Genomic DNA, 21630 nt, shown 5'->3' on the forward strand with positions numbered 1-21630 from the left:
GATTGATATTTATCGGAATGCACAATAAAAAAAACATGAGGAGTTTTCTCATTTTGGAAGCAAACTATTCATATGTAGCAACAGCCACCAACACACCGTATGGGTCAAAACTATAAAACGTTTCTTTTATGTCAATAAATGTTATATGAGTGGACGCCGCAAAATTGCTAACAAAAATGGGTGGTCTACAATCTTCACTCGCTGCTGTCCGCTCTTTGAGAAGTATGCACTTAAGTTTGGTATCTACGTAAAGTTTAGAATTTCTGCTTTCAGGTTCATCTACTCTTCACAACGTCATTACAGCGGTAAGCCAATAGAGAGCGTTAAAACAAACCTGTTTCTTCTGCCTTGAATGAACAAATTTTATCTGATTTTCTCAATATTTCAATTTGTGGCTCTCTCAGATTCCAGAGTTTCAAATAATTGTATCTCGGCCACATATCGTCCTATCCTAACTAACCATACGTCAATGGCAACCTTATTTATTAGCTTTCAGATGATGTATAATTCTCATTTTCTGTCATCTCAAATGAACACCACCCAACGTAACATACAGTGCCTGTTACTATAACAGATAAATCACAGGAGTCACCAACGTTACAGCGCGGACAGACAAACGGCTTGTGACGTAAAAATAAAACAGTGATAAAAGCTAAGATGAATTATTATAATGTAATATTAAACGTGTTTCATGTCAGCGTCGCGGCGCACTGCACAAACATCAACGTGTGCTCATGAATATGTATCCGAGCATCACGCAGGCTGCTGGATTGAATAAACATGAGGAACGTGTCGTGTGTATTAAACAGTGCCCCCTGTCCCCGGGCGAGAACGAAAATGAGGTGTCACTACTGCAGATCCAGAAATACAAGTAACACACGAAAGTCTGCCAAGATACAGATTTGAGTTTCGATGTCTGATGATCTATTCACATTCCAGCTCCTAGACGCCTCCCATAATGCTTTGCGGAGGCTGAACAAACAAACACACACACCTTTGTGATGCAGTGCCAAAAGCGGACCCCTGCCACAATAATCAACATAACCGTCTTTAAGTCTAGTTCAATTACTAAATACACAAGTCCTTTTTATAGTTGCATAACAAAGCATCCAAGCTCTCCGTGAGGGTCATTACTAATGATTCTGTGACCATAACAAATGCAAAGAAAAAACATGAGCTCTTAAAAACTTGATGAAAAACACTGCTGGATAGAAGTGTAAGCACAAACAGATTCAAAACGTGCGCATTTTTCTAAGTAGATGTTAATAGTGGAGAGGAGAAGGAAAGAGATGGAAAGAGTTAGGATTAAAGATGAGCTTAGAGGAGAGATGAATGAGAAGAGGAGGGTTAGAATTGTCTGGGAAGAGAGACGAGAGGAGGAACGGGTCTTCATACCCCACTGTAGAGGAGCCAGCTGTAGATGTTCCAATATGAGCTGATTGAGGATTCCTTCCACACTGGCCTCTCCATGACGCCGCATCGATGAGTGAAACACAAGTTAAGAAAAACGACTAATAACTCACACATACAGACATGAGAATTACAGTTTCATGATTATTTTGAGTTAGCCTTCATTTGTTTGTGTCATAAAATGTATCGATTGGTTATTTTTCTATACCGTGGTCTGTTTGAATACTGGATTCTGATTGGCTGGATGCTGTGCATTAAAATCTCTCAATTTTACAAAATTTAAAAAATAATTGCCATTTTCACCTGCTTGATCTAAAATGACACTGTAAACATCAATAAAAGCTTTAACTTGGCAAATGACCGTGGAATAAACGGGATAATCCACAGTTAGCCGTGCGTTAATGGATTTTAATGCACTTCGCAGAGGCAACAACGCTCCGCTTCGCAGCGAGTGGTTCTAGGCTAAATCTTTCAATCTAGACTAAAGACGCACCTTTTTAATACACTACACTATCATCATATATATATATATATATATATATTCCGAAAGTTTAGGCTGCACTAGTTAGATCAACCGGAACCAGGAACACTTCCAATAACAACTGATGCATTTGTCGCATCAAAGAGTGCAGAACATCACTCTACTCTCAGCCAGTCTTGTCTCATTGTTCCAAGGTTAACAGAGCGGGCAGGACGTCCCTCCTGTAAATAAGCAGGATGTGTGTGTACACACCAGAACGGAGAGTTCAGAATAGAAATAATCCCATGTGTGTGGCCAAACACGGATATATTTGTGTGAATGTGTCTACGGTGGGTTGACTGGCATGATGGTGACCCACAGGGCAACACGCACTCATCTGCTCCTCTTCCATCTGCCACACACACATCAGTGCTCGGAACTTTATCTCTTTATTGTGTAAGATGTTTCTTATTTTACACGTGTCATTCAGCCTCCGCAGTGGTAAGCAACGAAAAGAACAAGCGTCAGTAATTACGGAGGCGTTTGGGCGCTTCCAAAATGAGGGACATGCAGCTCATATAGAAGTGAGAAACAGCGGCCAAAAACACGGACGGTGTGAGATTTTGGTGGGCAACTGGTCAGAGAATTGCAAAAACAGACGGGCACAAACAATAGCCACTTTCACACAGAAAACTCATTGAAATCTGCGAAAAGTGCCAAATTAACTTAAAGCCACATCTGTTAAACGCAGACCTCCACAGGTTTCTGCAGAACTGGAACACCTGTCCTTCACAAGCTATAAATACACCTGAGCGCTGGCGTGTTCATTTATTAAATATATTGCGTAATACTCTGTGATAGAGCTTTCAGGAGCACAATAACTATGTGTTACTATCATTTATGCTAAATAGTTTGAAGCACCTCAATCCATTTGATAAATGAAGACAAAATATGTGTATATACATTTACATATACATATATAATCTGCAGAAGATAACCCTGCATATGTGCGACTGTAGAAAGTCAAGATCACACTCCCTCAGGCTTACGTTCTCATAAGCCTTGACCATATGTCGTATGTTCAGCTGTTGGACACAGATGCTGTCTGATGGTCAACCTGACAGCTGGAACACACACACTCCTGATTCACTCTTCTCCAAACCTCTCCAACAACACAGAACATCACAACATACCAGGAGTGAATCATCTTCATATACACAATAAGATTCATGTGAGAAGATGTTTTCAACAATGAGCAGCCAACAGCTAAACTAATAAACAACATTACTTGCAAAAATAACTGTTTGTGATTTAGGGTGACCACCACCCAACAAAGCAGATGCGTTTGTGTGGGACACCACTGAAAGGTAGCGTGAAACTGGGATTTAATAACGGAATGAAACATGGCGCAAACAAGCGTCACATGTGCATTTCGGGTAAAAGATGGTGTCAACTAAAATGTGACAACTAAAAAACATATTTAAAAACGTTGATTTTCTCAACGGAACAAAGGAAAGCGGAAGGGTGGTCACCCTATTGTGATTATGAACATTATTAACTATCTCGACTAAACACTAAAAACTCTTTCTCTGTGTTCAACAGAACAAAGAAATCTATACATGTTTGGAACAACTTGAGGGGGTGTAAATGATGACAGAATCTTCATTTTTGGGTGAACTGTCCCTTTAAGAGGCTTAATATTTATAGAGACAAATTCAGATGAGGTGAGTGCACATTTCACCACATCTTCATGAGAATTAAGGCCTAAGCACTGTAATTCATGATAGCAATATTATTGTGATATCTATTTACATTTAATTGCATGCATTTTGCAAAAGAGTTACACAACAATGTTATTGAGACTATTTAAACTGAATCTAAAGTTTAGATTAATCTAGAACAAGTTTTGATGTTTGAATGGGTGACCCATTCCTTTCATTTTGTGTTTTCTCTGAATAATCCTCAAAATATGAAAAATCTTTAAAGGGCAGATATATATACATGTGAAAAATTGCCACCTAAAGACCCGTGTGGAGTTCTGAGTAAAGGATATGATGGTCCAATGGATTTCCAGAGTCCTGTTGATGAGTCCTCCCTGAACCTCCAGCCTCTTCTCTTCCTGCTGCCGCGCTGGCGCCTGCCGCAATGGATCGTGGTCTGTCACTGGCATGCTGTCAAAGTCAAACTTATCCACCTGAATGGCCATCCTGGAACATATAGACACATACACAAAGGTCAAACGAAGATCCACATCCACGGCAAGAATGTTTTCGTAGTGCATAGGGTGACACGTTTAATGGCTCTGAAAAACACATCTTAAACGTCTGCCACAACATCAAAATACATCACCATAAAAGGCTTGTCATAAAGCGTACAGTACATAAAAAATGCCGATGTGCACGGCATTACACTCCTAAGAATGCCAATAAAACATCAGTGACATTTCCATTGTGTCTGTTTTCAACAAGCAGAGAGAGAAAGAGAGAAAGGGATGGATAAATGAAGGAGATAAGTTCCACCGGGGCCGTTCGGAGATGCTCTCAGACCTGGAGTCAGGTGTTCAGTCTGTTTGATGGTTAAGTTCAAGATTATTAAAGAGTAACTATTACAATGTCCTTAAAATAACATTTTCATAACTCTTTAAAAAACCTATGAGCTAAAAAAAAGTCCATTCATTCTCAGGGTCAGAAGTTTGTCGCCTCATCAACAGGAAAAGGAATGCTTACGTTACATATGAAACGCAGTTTTCCCTCCTTCTTTCATCCAAATCTCACACGTCAACAGGCCAAGATCCCTTGTGACAATCATACATAATTCATCCCGCAAGCACACACAAATGACTACACAAGCAGCCTCTGGAACAATCTCTCTCCCTGTGTTTCAGCAGCCTTCGGCTTTGGCCGGAGCGCTCGACATGATAATTATTTATTCCCGCTTTCCTTTCATCCATCTCTTTCTCAGAGGGAGTTTAGTGGATCACGCCCGCTCGACTCCTGAATGCGAGATAACTTCTTACCTATGTCTCCCACGGGCCTGCCGTGACATCACTGATCCGTGATGTCAGAGGTTAATGAGCACACGCTGCAGGTGTCATCGTGTTTAAGTGCAGAAAATGACTTGCGTGAAAATGTGAAGTGACGTGCGTGCGAACCGATCCTGTTTAACAATGCACAGGTGAGAGCGGACGCCTACACATGATGGACTGACAAACAATACGAGATGCGATTTGGGACACACACATCGATTCAAAGAAAGAAGTCTTTCTGAACATGAGCAGCTCGCGGAATAAAGACGGGCGAGGAGAGAAAATCTTTCTTTTTGACAGCCAATGCTGAAGAAAAGGAAGAGGAGGAAAATGAGAAGAAAAGCATCATTGTGAAACCTCTGCCCACCGATGCTGTTTAAATGACCCCGGTCAGAAATTCGGTCAGTCTAGATTTCTAATTGATGTGAAGGAACAACACAACATCATCATTATTATTTTGGACTGGATTTCCGCCTTAAGTCTTTCTTTATTCTCTCTTCATTCAACACCGCTGAGCAGAAACTCAAATCAGCTTACGACTTGAACACAGAGAGAACGTAAAGAATTTATAAAGACTTAATGCTGCCGTTTCAACGAACCACTGAAGAGAGAAAAGGATGGAGAGAGAGAGTGAAGAAGGAACGATAGAAAGGGAGGGTGAGAGCAGAGGAGAGTTATATTTAGCGCATGTGTGTTCTGTCCCGTGACTCCAGCAGCAGAGAAACACAGAGCTATTTTTAGACCGTCTCCCTGTAACCCGCGGTAACCATCGCACACACATACAGCAGCATCACTGCACCACGGCAACGCTGCATCGCCACACCCCATCATTGGCATATCACAACTAATGCATAAAAACAAACCTCGCAAATCTGAAATTACATTTATTCACACGTCATTTTATTAGATCTGATGGAATTGAGATTTTAATTGCATGCAATCAAAACCTCACATTCCCTCAGACGACACGCCACAGCAGACAGGTTATTAACATCTTCTGTCCGTAAGGGATAAGATTCAGAATTGTGTTTCGATTAAATTTTGTTTGCAAAGATGAACACGACTACTGCTTTAAGAAACTCCTAACCGTACATATTTAAGCACAGCACACATGGTCATACAGCCCCTGAATGACCCCTCCAAACATCTGTCTTTTCTAATATACAATCAAGCTTACGATTCGGGTTGACTTGGGTTAGTAATTACCCATCTATCAATCTATTACAACACCCTAGCAACCACAAGGCACAGTCTTGGCAACCGCACACAGAACCCTGGCAATGGCATCGTGACTGTGCTTTACTCAGATGGTGCTGAGGTTGATGTGACTGCTGCAGATTAAGAAAGGTTCATGAGATCAGTGATGAGACGTTTGGAGGGGCGGGGATCAAAGAAAGAGATGAGAATGTACAGTATCCTCAGACCGTGATGGCAGAACAGAAAGAAAAACCGCATGAACACACACACACACACACGCGCAGTAAAAAGGGAAAAGTGGTCCTTCATCATGTAGAAAGCACTTAGACGCTGTTGCTACAGCAACAGGCTTTTGTTTCAATTATGTGGGTAATGAAGAAGTTGAGTGGAATATGAAACGCGCAAACGCACACACAGACACACACGCACGCAAACTCCACAGACACACACACGCACACGCACACACAGACACACACACACACACGCAAACTCCACAGACACACGCACGCACACACACACACACACACACACACAGACACACACACACGCAAACTCCACAGACACACACACGCACACACACACACACGCGCAAACTCCACAGACACACACACGCACACACACAGACACACACACACACACACACACACACGCCAACTCCACAGACACACACTCGCAAACACACACACACGCAAACTCCACAGACACACACTCGCAAACACACACACACGCAAACTCCACAGACACACACACGCAAACACACACACACGCAAACTCCACAGACACACACACGCAAACACACTCACACGCAAACTTCACAGACACACACACGCAAACACACACACACACGCAAACTCCACAGACACACGCACGCACACACACACACACACACACACACAGACACACACACACGCAAACTCCACAGACACACACACGCACACACACACACACGCGCAAACTCCACAGACACACACACGCACACACACAGACACACACACACACACGCCAACTCCACAGACACACACTCGCAAACACACACACACGCAAACTCCACAGACACACACTCGCAAACACACACACACGCAAACTCCACAGACACACACACGCAAACACACACACACGCAAACTCCACAGACACACACACGCAAACACACTCACACGCAAACACACTCACACGCAAACTTCACAGACACACACACGCAAACACACACACACGCAAACTCCACAGACACACACACGCAAACACACACGCAAACTCCACAGACACACACACGCAAACACACACACACGCAAACTTCACAGACACACACACGCAAACACACACACACGCAAACTCCACAGACACACACACGCAAACTCCACAGACACACAAACTCCACTGACACACACACGCAAACACACACACACGCAAACTCCAAAGACACACACACGCAAACTCCACAGACACACACACGCAAACTCCACAGACACACGCAAACAAACACACACGCAAACTCCACAGACGCACACACGCAAACACACACACACGCAAACTCCACAGACACACACACGCAAACGCACACACACGCAAACTCCACAGACACACACACGCAAACGCACACACACGCAAACTCCACAGACACACACACGCAAACGCACACACACGCAAACTCCACAGACACACGCAAACACACACACACGCAAACTCCACAGACACACGCAAACACACACACACGCAAACTCCACAGACACACACACGCAAACACACGCAAACTCCACAGACACACACACGCAAACACACACACACGCAAACTCCACAGACACACACACGCAAACGCACACACACGCAAACTCCACAGACACACACACGCAAACACACACGCAAACACACACACACGCAAACTCAACAGACACACACACGCAAACTCCACAGACACACACACGCAAACTCCACAGACACACGCAAACAAACACACACGCAAACTCCACAGACGCACACACGCAAACACACACACACGCAAACTCCACAGACACACACACGCAAACGCACACACACGCAAACTCCACAGACACACACACGCAAACGCACACACACGCAAACTCCACAGACACACACACGCAAACGCACACACACGCAAACTCCACAGACACACGCAAACACACACACACGCAAACTCCACAGACACACGCAAACACACACACACGCAAACTCCACAGACACACACACGCAAACACACGCAAACTCCACAGACACACACACGCAAACACACACACACGCAAACTCCACAGACACACACACGCAAACGCACACACACGCAAACTCCACAGACACACACACGCAAACACACACGCAAACTTCACAGACACACGCAAACACACACACACGCAAACTCAACAGACACACACACGCAAACACACACACACGCAACTCCACAGACACACACACGCAAACGCACACACACACAAACTCCACAGACACACGCAAACACACACACATGCAAACTCCACAGACACACACACGCAAACGCACACACACGCAAACTCCACAGACACACACACGCAAACGCACACACACGTAAACTCACTTGAGCAAAACAGAGAACACCAGAAAAGAAATCTAAAAATGCATCACCATTTCTTCCTCATCTTTAATACAAAAGCACTTCACAGTGAGAAACTCTACAGCCACGGCAATCTTAAAGAAAAAATCTCTTTCAAAGAAAAGAGGAGTCGGACAGATCCGAGGCACAGCTAAATCGATTAGTGCAGGTGAGCCCTGGCGCCGCTGGATGCCTCATTGTCACGGCAACGGCCCGAAATATGATTGACAGGAATGATTGGTATGCAGCGAAGACGCCGCCGTTTCTTCAATCGCTCGTAAAAAATTGCCTGAAAGCATCGGTGTAAAAAAGACAGATGATGCTGAAAAAGACACAAGATGTGACGCAGAAGCACACAACACCACAAACACACTTGCCCGCTCATAAAAGGGGGGAGACCCGATGGAGCCAGTAAGGTACGTGCGCTCATCGATCAGTATCTACCCTCCACAATCAATCGGCCCACTGGCTTTTGCAACTCTGTAATCTGAAAATCAATTCCCAGTGATCCAGGTATCATCCTGACCCGCACGTTTTCTGATTGAGTCATAAATCAGGTGATCAAGAGGGTCCGTCATAGCCCGGGACGTCCGGCGGAGGACAGGATACAAACTACAGTCTCAATGTTGTCACATTTGCGTTTCGTCCCTTAAATCACAAGCGTGTCATGCTTCTTTATCTTTTGGTGTCTTTGAACATCTTCGAAATAAAGCCTGAAGCCAAATTGAGAAAGAAATATCCTGATGCTACACAGATGGAGACGCAGAGAGTGTTGTGTGTGTGTGTGTGTGTGTGTGTATGAAAGTAAGAAACGGTGACCTGCTGTAGCTGCCGTTCATCTGAATTACTTTCATGAAATGAAGGAGAAAGGGTCAGGGAATGCTGTCTGACAGCTGACAGACTTCAATCAGACAGACAGAACCCGAGGGCTTCAAAGCAGAGACAGAAGATAGAGAGCGTATTCCTCTCTGAGAAACTGAGATTTAAATAACAAAACTAAGCAAAAATAAAATACTTTCACTTTTTGTATTTACTAATACGTACACTGATATCGGCAGAATTAGCTGCATCAGACAGAATGCAAGTAATGACATCTTTTACATTTAAATGTATGCATCTGGATGCTTTTATCCAAAGTGTTACGTGCATTCAAGCTATTTTGAGCTATACATGTTTGTCTGTGCAGAATTGTCGCGTATGGACCGTACTGCAGAACTCTGTGTGCCAGATTTACAAACAGCTCATTTGGCATAAAAAAACTACTGTCGGTATTACCTACATTTATGCTGAAAAGGAGTGGGCACGAGTGTTTTGGCGACTGACCGTACTGCATATGCATTTGTAGGAGTTTCCTCTTAAGACGTAAACTTTATAGGAGGAGATGAATCACGCAGTGTGATGTACTAAGGTTTGCAGCATAATTTAACGTATATGAAGACATCAATAATGATTTATTTGTGCTGCTCTTGGTAGATCGCTTTGGAAATTGTGGGAATTGTGTTCTGTGACAGATTTTCAGTCTAATGAAGAAAAAGGAAACCTTTATGTGACTTTAAAATGAACTCAAAATGAGATTAAGCTCCAGTATATAGTGTGTGTGTGTGTGTGTGTGTGTGTGCGTGCGTGCGTGCGTGCGTGCGTGCGTGCGTGCGTGCGTGTGTGTGTGCGTGCATTACCTCTGACACTCGCTGGCGTGCAGCACCAGGTTCTGGTTGTTTTTGGCAGACAGCGTGAGCTCGTGTTCGGTGGAGTTGAACACATCCAGCAGCAGGTGACACTGGCGTGTACTGCAGTCAAACAGACACACTGTGTGTTAACAGACACATTGCAACAACTTCTGTAAGAACTACAAACAAATCAGACTAAAAATCTGAAAAAAACATTATGTTGCATACATGTGGAGATATAAAGACAACCATTCAAAAGTTTAGGGTCATCTGACTGAAATGTTTTCATCTGAAGGTGTAAGTCGGAACGTTTGAAATGAGGGGCAACATATAATAAAAAAATATAACTTAATAAAAGAAAAAAGTTTTTGTAATGAGGATGAAGAAAAATCAACAAGAGCCAAGAATAGATGGGAACTCCTTCAATACGTCTGAAAAGCATCTGAGGGTGCGACCTCGAGAAGCTACATTGTGGACACAAAAAACCAAAGCGTGTATTTATTTATTCTGGAAATATAAAGAATGATTCATTCACACTAAACTTTAAATAGTAATGTGTTTACGTACATGCGATATTAATTGATGAACTGATTTATTTTCTTTAACAAAACACAAGCACAAACAGACACCACAGCACAGCTGTCTTGTCATTTTCTGTTTAAATGTGATAAGCGTCTCTTTTATGTCACAAAAGCTTTGTGTGAGTTGGTCTTGATGAAAACGGAGCAATATCTGGTCATTATTTAGCTGTAGATCATCATCCTTCCTTTAAATGAAACAGAAAGTTGATTCATGCTTAAGACAACAATATGTTAATTCCCAATGTTGTCATCAGACTCGTGAGAAGTGGATGTGTAAATACAAACTGTCATAGCGTATATGAATGACCTCATGGTTGAGACATCATCAATACAGCAAGAAAATCTCATTTCTGTCTGATTTAACGATGTTGCTTAATATCCTCAAATAAAAAATATCAATTCTGTCATCATTTAAATTTGTATACAACCATTTTTTCCCCTGTGGAACACAAAAGAAGATATTTTGAGAAATGTCTCGGTGGTTTTGTCTCAATGGGGTCCAATGAGGTTTAGTTACCAATGTTCTTGCAATGACACAATAATTTTCATTTTTTTATTAATTCAGCAATTTTTATGAGAACTATCCCTTTAAAGGCCTTGTAGGCTTAACCACAAAATAATAAATGACGTAAGATTCCGTTCAAGTTTTAACATTTTACAACTCCTTCAAAAGCCATTCATCATGTCAATAAATACATTTAATAACAAAATGCATTTGAAATGATGGCGTAACCGCACAAGCAGAGCATCACGAGCTATGGTATTCTCTCTCTCTCTCTCTCTCATTGCTTACAATCAGTGAGGGAATGAATCATCTCATGAGATGTGGCCAATTTTTAAATAGCAGAGAGAAAAAGTGAGGCCGAGCGCCAACCAATGCTTACTCAACACTGAGTGTCTCTCATCTTCTCTATCTCTCTCCATCAATCTCTCTGAACTCACTAACAGATCCTCAGAGTTTTCCTGCAACAACATCACCTGCTGCAACACCGGCAAAAAAACATTTAAAGTACCGTTGCAAGCGATTGAAGAAAACCATATCATTTGGAGTCATGTCTCATAAAACCTGAATGCGTAACTTTCATGCGTGACATATACGGGTAGTTATTTACATCAGGATGTGCAAGGTGTTTTTTACATAAATGAAAGTGAATAGTGACCGTGGCTAGCGGCGTTTTAATGTGGGCTGCGTGATATTCTCAATAATTCCACATGTACTTTCATTGTACATAAATTCATTGTACTGTTCTCAGGCATATGACACGTCGGTGACTAAATGACATTTTTGGGTCAACCTACTCCTTAACACACTTCACAAACTAATGTTAAAGATAAAATGTTATGACTTTGGCAATTTTCAGTTGTTTGAGCGTTTTCTTTCCTCCCGAGTCCCATCTCTTCTCTCTGCCTTCTCACTTCATATGTTCACACTTCAGAAGAGTTCAAAGCATTTTAAGACCGCTTGTTTTTCTTCCACTTAATGGTTTGTGCATCTAAGAACGATTGTAAAGTGTGTGTTATTGTGGGCGCATCTTAATGGGCTCGTGCGTGGGCTCTGCGTGCGTGTTTGAAGACTAAACTGTTGCTTTTTACAACCTCCTGTTTAATTCATTTCTTTTTAAAACGCGCTCACTGTATATATTGTTCTCGGACGTATGTGTTATACAGAAAGACGTACATTAGCCGGGGCAGATATACGTGTTTGTTTTAGTGATCTGTGGGCCATCATTGTCCTCGTGTTTTTGAGAGCTTTTAAAACGTAAAATCGAGGCTGTCCAATAAGTATTCATCAGATCGTCGGTCTGGAACAAACTTCTGCACCGCTTAAATTATTCAGCGCACACGATGGGCCATTCGCCTGGACCCACTGCACAGAATTCTCTAGAAGATTCTCATCTCAGGAACCTATTTCATCTTCTCTGAGGTATTGAGTTGAATAACTGCGGCGTTTGGGTGGATCCTCCGAGACGGCGCTTACACTAGCGTTCACATTCACAAGCTTGTGTACATAATGCATGAAAATGTTAAAATTCTAATAATAAATCTTCTAATAAACAGGATTACTAATTAAATGAAGAGTTTTGATCCAAAATGAGATAACTCAGATTTAAAAACAAATCATGTTTTGAATTATGTCATCATGTTTTTGTTGTGTTTTATTGTTAGTTAGCCATATTTGTTTATTATTATGGCTTCAGTAAAAACCAACCTTTTTATCAATCAGTTTGATTTATATTAATTGGAATGCACGATAAAAAATATGATTCTTGAAAACTTTTAAAAACACATTTTGTAACAAACTCAAAATTCTAATAATCAACCAAATTAGGAAGCTCCAACGATTAATGGCGATTAATCGCATCTAGAATAAAAGTTTGTATTGATGTTATACATGTCTGTGTACTGTACATATTCGTTTTGTATTTATAAACACATTAACATGCACATACATGTGTTTATATTTAGGAAATATGTATATGTATCTATTTGTATTTATATTTAACAAACATTTTAACACATATAAACATATTCATTTTGATATTGTTTTTAAATAAATGCATGTATGTGTGTGTGTTTATTAATACAAAATTCATATGCACAGTACACAGACGTATATTATGTAAACACAAACTTTTATTCTGGATGCAATAAATCGCGATTAATCGATTGACAGCCCCAAAATAAATGCATATCATATACTCTTTATTTGAAAACAATCATTGTTTTGCGCCAGTTAAGCAGGTAGCTTTCCCACAATGACACATACCATTTATAATGTATGTTACAAAATTCTCTAATGTTGACATTCTTTATAAAACAATCTTAATGTAATACACACGCCGACTTGCTATTCACATCTACTGTTCTGAACATAATGTCATTTCAATGAAAGACTAACCTTAACCCAACATAACACCTTTTGCCATTATTAAATATGAATTACAACATTATATCCTGCCTGGATGAACCTATTTACCTGTCGGGAATCTCTCTCTCTCTCTCTCTCTCTCTCTCCGGTGAAGCGTCTGATCTAAATGAATGTGTGTTTGCATTTAGCGCCGTGCTGCTATTTTAAGAATGTCTGAAACCCAGAGAGAGCTACACACATCAGCCAGCTGCTGGTTATTGTACAATCTCATTTTCCACACGCCGTGAACAAGGAAAAAAGCATCTCTGGTTCAAGGGGAGGAACGAGCGAATAACTTTGGCATCGTTCAAATACAATAAGAGGATCTCTATGGGAGTGTCACCACTAAACCCAGAGATGAGGCGAATCGCGTGTGCGTGCGCGTCTATCAGAAATGATGGACGATGTAGAAGACTGAGACAACAGATATTATTACAGCTAATGAGTCACTTCAAGTGGTCATTACTATAGTGTGATCCGTCTTTCTCTATCATCTGTCTGTCTCTCTTTTCATCTTTCTGTCTCTCTCTTCCAGCCTACAAAGAGAGAAACAGTCATTAATATCCACTTCTGACATGTCACAGGTGATATTAACATTCAGGTTCCCCCGAAACGGAGCTGTCTGCAGATGAGAAGTGATTATTAATACTTATGATGTTTCGTTTCATAAACCCATGAGAAAGAAATCACAGTTGAGATCTCTTTAATGTCTTAATCATTTCTCCATGACAATAATGAGATTAAATAGAGGACGAATTGAAACGAGTGCTTAAGAACATGTGAGAAAGAGTCAGGAGAGTTTGTCAAGTCGACAATAAAAAGTTCAATATTATTGAAGATCTCAATTTCCACTCAAATTTACCCAAATCCAGATTATTTTACCTTCGTTTGGGAATGCACAGCATTAAATCCCATCTGACATCTTTTCATGTTCCTGCATTTTCAGTAAAGACATGTTGTTTTCATCTCCTAACAGCTCCCAACGGGAGGATGAAAGCTGGAGGGTCCTCAGAAAACCTTGTTCTCATCTCGTGTGACCTCACTGAGTTTTCTCTCATGAGAGTGACTACTCTTAAAACAACAAAAGCGGCTCGCCAACAAAGTCTCCTTGTGAAGTGATATCCGTCTGCCATCACCCTGGCAACGCTCTCCTCCGTTGATGTGATGAAGCAGTGTTCAGTCGTGTTGTGATATCACAACCATGAGTGCCCGCCGCTTCATATCAACACGCATTCAGTAACTTTTCAAAAGTTTAATGAAGGTTAAACCAGAACGGTCATTTAGTAGAGAACATTATTGATAGCCAGGTATGATCTACATGAAGAAATCTTGATATTGTTCGGAGTATAAAGTGCTGAAGTAAATGTAAGAGACGTACCTGGTGGCGGGTAACGTGCTGACTCGAGTGAAGAAAACCGAAGGTTCCACATCCACTCGGATTCCCAAACTGAGCTCCCGATAGTAGCCCTCCACCTGTCCGGCTCCACCGCTGTATTTAAAGGTCAACACCACCTCCAGCGTCTAGACAGACAGATGGATAAAGAAGAAAACAAGAAAAACACATTTAATAATTCAAATAGACCACAATCCTGAGTCAAGCAAATCAAGAAGAAATCCACTTCAGGTACAGAGAAACCAAAGGATGAATGTGTGAATCTTCTCCCGTCAAGTCTCATTTCACTCCAAAATCTAAATTTGCATTTTCATGAAAACAATTGCACCCAAATTCTCCCTGTTGCAATGCACCCTAAGCTTTTCATTCAGAGATTTTATTAGTATTATGATTTTTTGTTCGTATGCATTACAATCCTTATCAAAATTAAAAAGTGACGAAAATGAAAGAAAACGCTGTGAATGAAAGTAAACGTGGAAAGAGAGGCTTTTAACCCCGGCCTGTACCAATACATTATCCTCCAAAACAGATCCTTATTATATCTCTCTAACATTTTTACTTGACTTAAAGAAGTATTATTATTTTAAACAAAAATAAGAGCAATAGAAAAACGTTGTCTATCAGACCTCATCATACCAGACCTTACTAAACGTTTTAAAATAGCCCAGCAAATGAAAACGTCCAAAAATGAGTCTATATAACCTCACATATCCTGGCCTTTGACTATTTGCATAAGCATCAGCTGGTACACATTACAGCTTGTTCCGACCGAGAACTGAAAACATTTATGTGACCAAACAGAATAACCAAAGTCTGTTCTGTGTACATGACCTTTAGTGCATGATAGATCTAAAACGATGCAAACCTTTGGGAACACAGTGAAATATACAAGAGTGCTCACGAATAAAAGCATCTCAAAACTTTTAAAAGGTCTAATACTAAGAAGCTTGTAACATCAATGGACAAACGATTGAATGAATAAGTAAATCGACCGAATAAACACAACATGAAACAGGCAGCGCCTTATGTATTAAAATCTTTTAGAAACGGTACAAACAGTGACCCTGACTTCTAGAAAACAGCATTAAAGGAATAGTTCCCCTTCAAAATACAAATTCTGTCATTATTTACACGCCACCTATACATGTCTTTCTTCTGCAGAACACGAAAGAAGATATTTCGATGAATGTTGGTAACAGAAAACTGTTGGTCCCCCATGCATTGGTTTTGTGTCCATCAATAGAAGTCAACGAGGACCAACGGTTTTTGGTAACCAACATTCATCGAAATATCTTCTTTCGTGTTCCGCAGAAGAAAGAAAATCACACAGGTTTAAAATGACAACAGGGTCAGTAAATGATGACAGAATGTTCATTCTGAAGGGGAACTATTCCTTTGGGTCAATCAGTCAGACCGAAGCAATTTTGTGAAAGATTCGGCCATTTTGTGAAGTACTGTTTGATGTGTCTGGTTGAGACATGGAGACCGAAACATCACAGAGACGAGGAGGAAAAGATCTGATCTTCTGATGTTTTCCAGACTGTACTGTAGGTCATGATCTTCAGAGAATGAAGTGTGGAAGAGAAGTTAATACAACTACAGAGTTGTTGTATAGAACATACCCACTGGACTGTTTCACATTCACTCTCTTGTGATGTGTAAAACCATAGATATAAATAACTAGATGCTGCATTAGCATCTGTTTCTATGGACCGCTATACGTAGTCCGTTCGCCAAATTGGAACGGTGCGCGCCGCGCTGCTAACACTCGAGATCAGGCTGAATGTGTGTGATTATAAAACTCAAACATCACATGTGACCAAAAAGACATTGCATGGGTAAACATGTTTTTTCTTTTATGCCAAAAATCATTAGGTTATTAAGTAAAGATCATGTTTCATGAACATATTTTGTACATTTCCTGCACTACATATAGAAAAACTTTCTTTTTGTGAGTGGATGGCCTGCTACTGTGCAACATCTCAATACATTTTCTCAATATTTAGATTTGTTTGCATCCTCAGATTCCAGAGTTTTAAACTAGTATATCTCTGCCAGATATTGTCCAATCCTAACAAACTATACAACAATAGAAAGCTGTTTATTTGTTATTTTGAATATTTAGAGAAATTGATCCATAAGAGTGGTTGACTCCGGTTCAAGATGGCGGACACGTCTACGTGCCGGGAGGACTTGAATGAGGAATCTAGTTATTCTGTTCAGTCTCTGCGTGTGTGTGAGTGTGTGTGTGTGTGTGTGTGTGTGTGTGTGGGGCAGCTTTCCTCCTGAGAGATGCTATTTCAATCAAAGAGAAAACTATATATAGCATGAGAGAGAGAGAGAGAGAGAGAGAGAGAGAGAGAGATGTGCTGACACACACACATTGAGTTCTGGTCAGGTCAGCTAAAGATAATCGACGTAGATGCTGAATGAACAAATGAACACATGAATGAGTGAGTTTCATAATGAATGGTAAACTGTAATGAAGAATGAATGAATGTATTTCCTTAACAATAAATAGAATAATAATTTAAAGAGGGAGTGTAAGGAAAGAAAAATGAACTAAACACAAACAAGGGAATGAATGAATAAAGAAAAAGACAAATAAACGAATGACTAACATCCGGCAAGAGAGACGGAGTTCTTGTGTTGAGATCGTTCAGAGCTGGACCTTCAAGGATGAAACAAATTATTTTTATGACTCCTGTAATGCTGTGAAGGTGACCGCGGCAGAAATCCCTCTAAACGCTCTTAAATCACAAGCCACGACATTCCTGTACTGCCTCTGAAATATTAACCAGAAGAAATATTTTTCTGCGCTCAAGTCAAATTCAGACGTTCTTCTAACCTTTCTGAAACAGCCGATGCCCTCCTCTTGTCCTAACAGTTATTAAGACCCGTGAGTTTAACAGCTTACAAGAAATCCAATAGACTTCATAAAGAAATCTGACATTTTCATTTACATCATCACTGTACACCATTACTGTATAACACTACAGCATGACAGATGCCTCTTAAAAGCTTTGGTGATATTGTACTTCAACAGTCACGCCAATAAAGCCGCACCGAGCCGAAACTGAACTCAATTGAGACGAATAGATATAAGAGAAATAATGAGAAGCGAGCACTGGAGAGTTAATAGACTGTGAGAGGGGTAGACTCAGTCTTCAGACAGAAAAAGATCATTGACTGCGTTCATTGTGTTTGCAGCCCAAAGGTTGTGGGTTTGATTCTCAGTGAACACACATCCTGATAAAACCATACAGCCGTGGAAAAACGTAAATTAATCATCATTTCTAGATGTATTGTGGTCATTTTAGTACAGTGTCATGTGACGACCCAGAGTCTCCTCCTCCTGAATCAATTGGTGCTGATCGTGGGAGTCCCTGATTGGCTTTCTTATGCTAATTGATAAATTAGAGTATATGACAGTGTTGTGCGTTATTGAAATTGGGCACTCTCTGGAGAAGTACTCTTCGGGAGTGTCTCTTACCTATGTTTTTCTTACACATGTAGCGTCAATTTTGTTATAGTTGCTTGTGGTTTCTTTGTTTTCCCATATCCCTAGATTTCTGTTTGTTACGATTATTGTTGTTATTATTATTATTTGTGGCATACGTTTAAATGAATAAATTCTATTGATTGAACGTTCTGGTTGATCTCTCTCTCATGTTGCGATTTGAAATGAGCTGGTCGTAACATGAAATTGGGCACTCGTCTTCAGTGTGTTCACCTTTGGTAAATGAGTAGACTTCCGGTATTTAGAGTGTTCTCAGCTGGGTTTACAATCCTTCCGTCGAGACACTGTTTGTTTGTTATTTTGCCTTTTTTATTTTGAAGGTTATTCTGGGCGGAGGTTTTAAATCTCTACGCTTCAGACTTTTGGTTTGAAAAAGCCAATTGTTCTTGAGTTCAGCGTTTAAATGCCGGTACACCTTTGAAGATTAGGTAGGTTTAGTTAGCTTCGTTTAGAGTTAGGAACGGAAGTCTCATTTTCATTAAGGGTGACACTTTGTTGGTTTTCGTATCTGTGTTCGTGATTCTGAGTATGAAGATAATTTGAGGAATGACTTGTGGTACGTTATTTTTTATTTCATAACTAAGGTGGGGTTTGCACCCGGAGCGTATATGTGTGACAATTCCGTGCGACATGGCTGATGGGATTTGTATTTCTACTGCTCTAGTTTAGCGGCATCTCACGTTTGTTTGTATTGCTATTTTGCTGTTGGGTTTTCTCTGCTGCATATCTTAAGAAGAAATGTCGTCGGTAATCGAGGATTTCTTCACACTTCCTTCGGAAATCTTACTGGAGAGATTTCAACAAAAATAAACCTCAGGAGTGACAAAGTCATCCAAGAGCAATTTGGAAGACACATGAAAACTGTGATAAAAAAGCCAGATTATTTTGAACGTCTTAGAAAACACAGAGGATCTTTACGGTTATTTTTACCTGTTTCTCCAGTTTTTATTTTATGCGAATAAATGCAAATAGAAAAAACTATTTTTATTTGGGAGAATTATTGTTAGTAGTTCCTTGAAAAAAAAAAGCAGGAACGTGATGCTGCATTTCAAACGTTCTTTGTTCGACCGGTTGTGAAACACGTGTGTCAAACACGCCAAGAATTGGCCAAAAAAAACCTCGGCAGGTGACTTGGCTTATTACCCCCAAACTCAGGAAATTAGCTTGACTCTGGAAAGCTTTTAGAAATGGAGACAAATGGACTTTGGACTCTGTCATGAAGGCAGTCTGCGTCAGGAATGCGGTACGTGACCAGAGGGCTTTTCAATCTCTTCAAATGAGGTAATTGTCTTATTTTAACTAGAACAGTTATACTCATTACTTGCATTAACATTGCAACGGAGCAAAAAGTGACGTTCTTCCTAAGCTTTCTGTCTGGTTTTCTAGTATAAATATTTATAACTTCGTCGGAGCCGATGGCCCTGTGGTTAGTTCTCCGACATATTGCTTACTGTAAATCTACAGTAAGTTACTGGCCAACTGCAAAACTACAGCAACGTTTGCCAGTGTTGTAGCAATATTTTTAAAAGTCTTTTTTGTAATTTCGCTGATTTCGTAACTACTCACTCCTACACGCTAGATTATGAAAACATAAAAAAACTATAAAAACAACAACAAAAGCATATTTCTGTGTATAAGGACTGTTCTCGTGATAACCTCCAGCCCTTAAAAAGAGTTTACGCCTGCAGTTAATAGTCTGCGTTTAAGAGCAGAGGAAAGTCTGTCTGTGACCCTCAGAGGTTTCAATGTTAACCTTACAGGACACAAACACAGCGCGAGACTTTAAACAGCAGAACCGGTGTGAGGAATTACAAACACGGCGTGTAAATGATCCTGTACTGACGGAGTCATATCACATCTTTCTCAAAATACTATCTAAAATACACACTAGAGAGAGAGATAGAGATTAAAGAGAATAAAAGCGCTTTCACGGCTAAGAGTTTTTCTTTTTGAAAGAGAGAGTTGTTTTTACATGTTGCTGTAAGATGAGCCAAACCGCTTCAAACAACAACCTGCTGTAAACACACAAAACAACATTTGCATGCGTTCAAAAGACAACGTTAGTGTTGCTCCCAAGAGACGAGGTAGAGGACATAAGTGAGCGTGTGCGGTCAGATGCTGATAGCGGCAGGTCATCAGATGTCTTTATCTAGTAATCTGGATGTCAAGGGTTGCCAGTTCTGTCTCATTTTACCTCCTGAAAGGATTCAGCTGTGGTCAGATAATCACAATTAATTGAAAATTACAGACGGACAGAAGCAGGTAAGACTCTGCAGGAAGGTCTGTATTTCCAGAAGCAGCCTATAGCCGAACTCACACAGATGCAGTCTGACGTCACTATAACTGAACTTCATACAAAGCTCCGCATTATGAAACAGATGGGTGTATTTTGGTTTTTGAGGTCTTATGGCACCCTGATGAAACACTGAAAGTGCCACACACACACACACACACACACCAGTTGCTAAGATACGATTGTTTCCTTTATGCCACTTTAGAAGCTAAACGTTGGCTGTGCAAACACACGCGCACACACTCCTTTAGCTGGGATCTGCCCTCTCAAACATACAAACAACTCACTGAACTATTCTGGATGGTGTAAAAGTCGCCGGCGCTGCCGCGTGTTGCTTGCGTTTCCATGCCGACGCAGATGGCTGCTGTCGAGAGAGTCTCGGAGGAGTTTGGATGCATTTATTTTCAGACACTCTGCTTTAAGTTTTCGTTTAACATCCGTCTTAATTTATTATTGTGTCTGCACTGTTTTTTAACCGACACACTATAATTGACAAGCACAAACTGAACCGGCCGGTTGATTTGTGGTGTTTATGTGTAAAAACTACAAGAGCGAATCATAATATCAATGACTTTTAAGTCATCAAGATACAGCGGTAAA

The 21630-nt window shown here is 40.7% G+C and overlaps 1 protein-coding gene across 2 annotated transcripts in view; it reads right to left on the bottom strand.

The window, feature by feature from the left end:
• The window catches only part of trappc9 (trafficking protein particle complex subunit 9), a 146262-nt gene that overhangs the window by 41666 nt on the left and 82966 nt on the right, over positions 1 to 21630 (bottom strand). For both annotated transcript variants that reach the window (XM_079485643.1, XM_079485642.1), the window contains 4 exons: positions 15203 to 15345; positions 10345 to 10455; positions 3924 to 4077; positions 1396 to 1486 (listed from right to left, as the gene is read on the bottom strand). In XM_079485643.1, the coding sequence (XP_079341769.1) occupies positions 1396 to 1486; positions 3924 to 4077; positions 10345 to 10455; positions 15203 to 15345 (499 nt within the window). The remainder of the gene's footprint in view (positions 1 to 1395; positions 1487 to 3923; positions 4078 to 10344; positions 10456 to 15202; positions 15346 to 21630) is intronic.

Source organism: Barbatula barbatula (assembly GCF_947034865.1).
Source record: "Barbatula barbatula genome assembly, chromosome: 21".
NCBI classification, from domain to species: domain Eukaryota; kingdom Metazoa; phylum Chordata; class Actinopteri; order Cypriniformes; family Nemacheilidae; genus Barbatula; species Barbatula barbatula.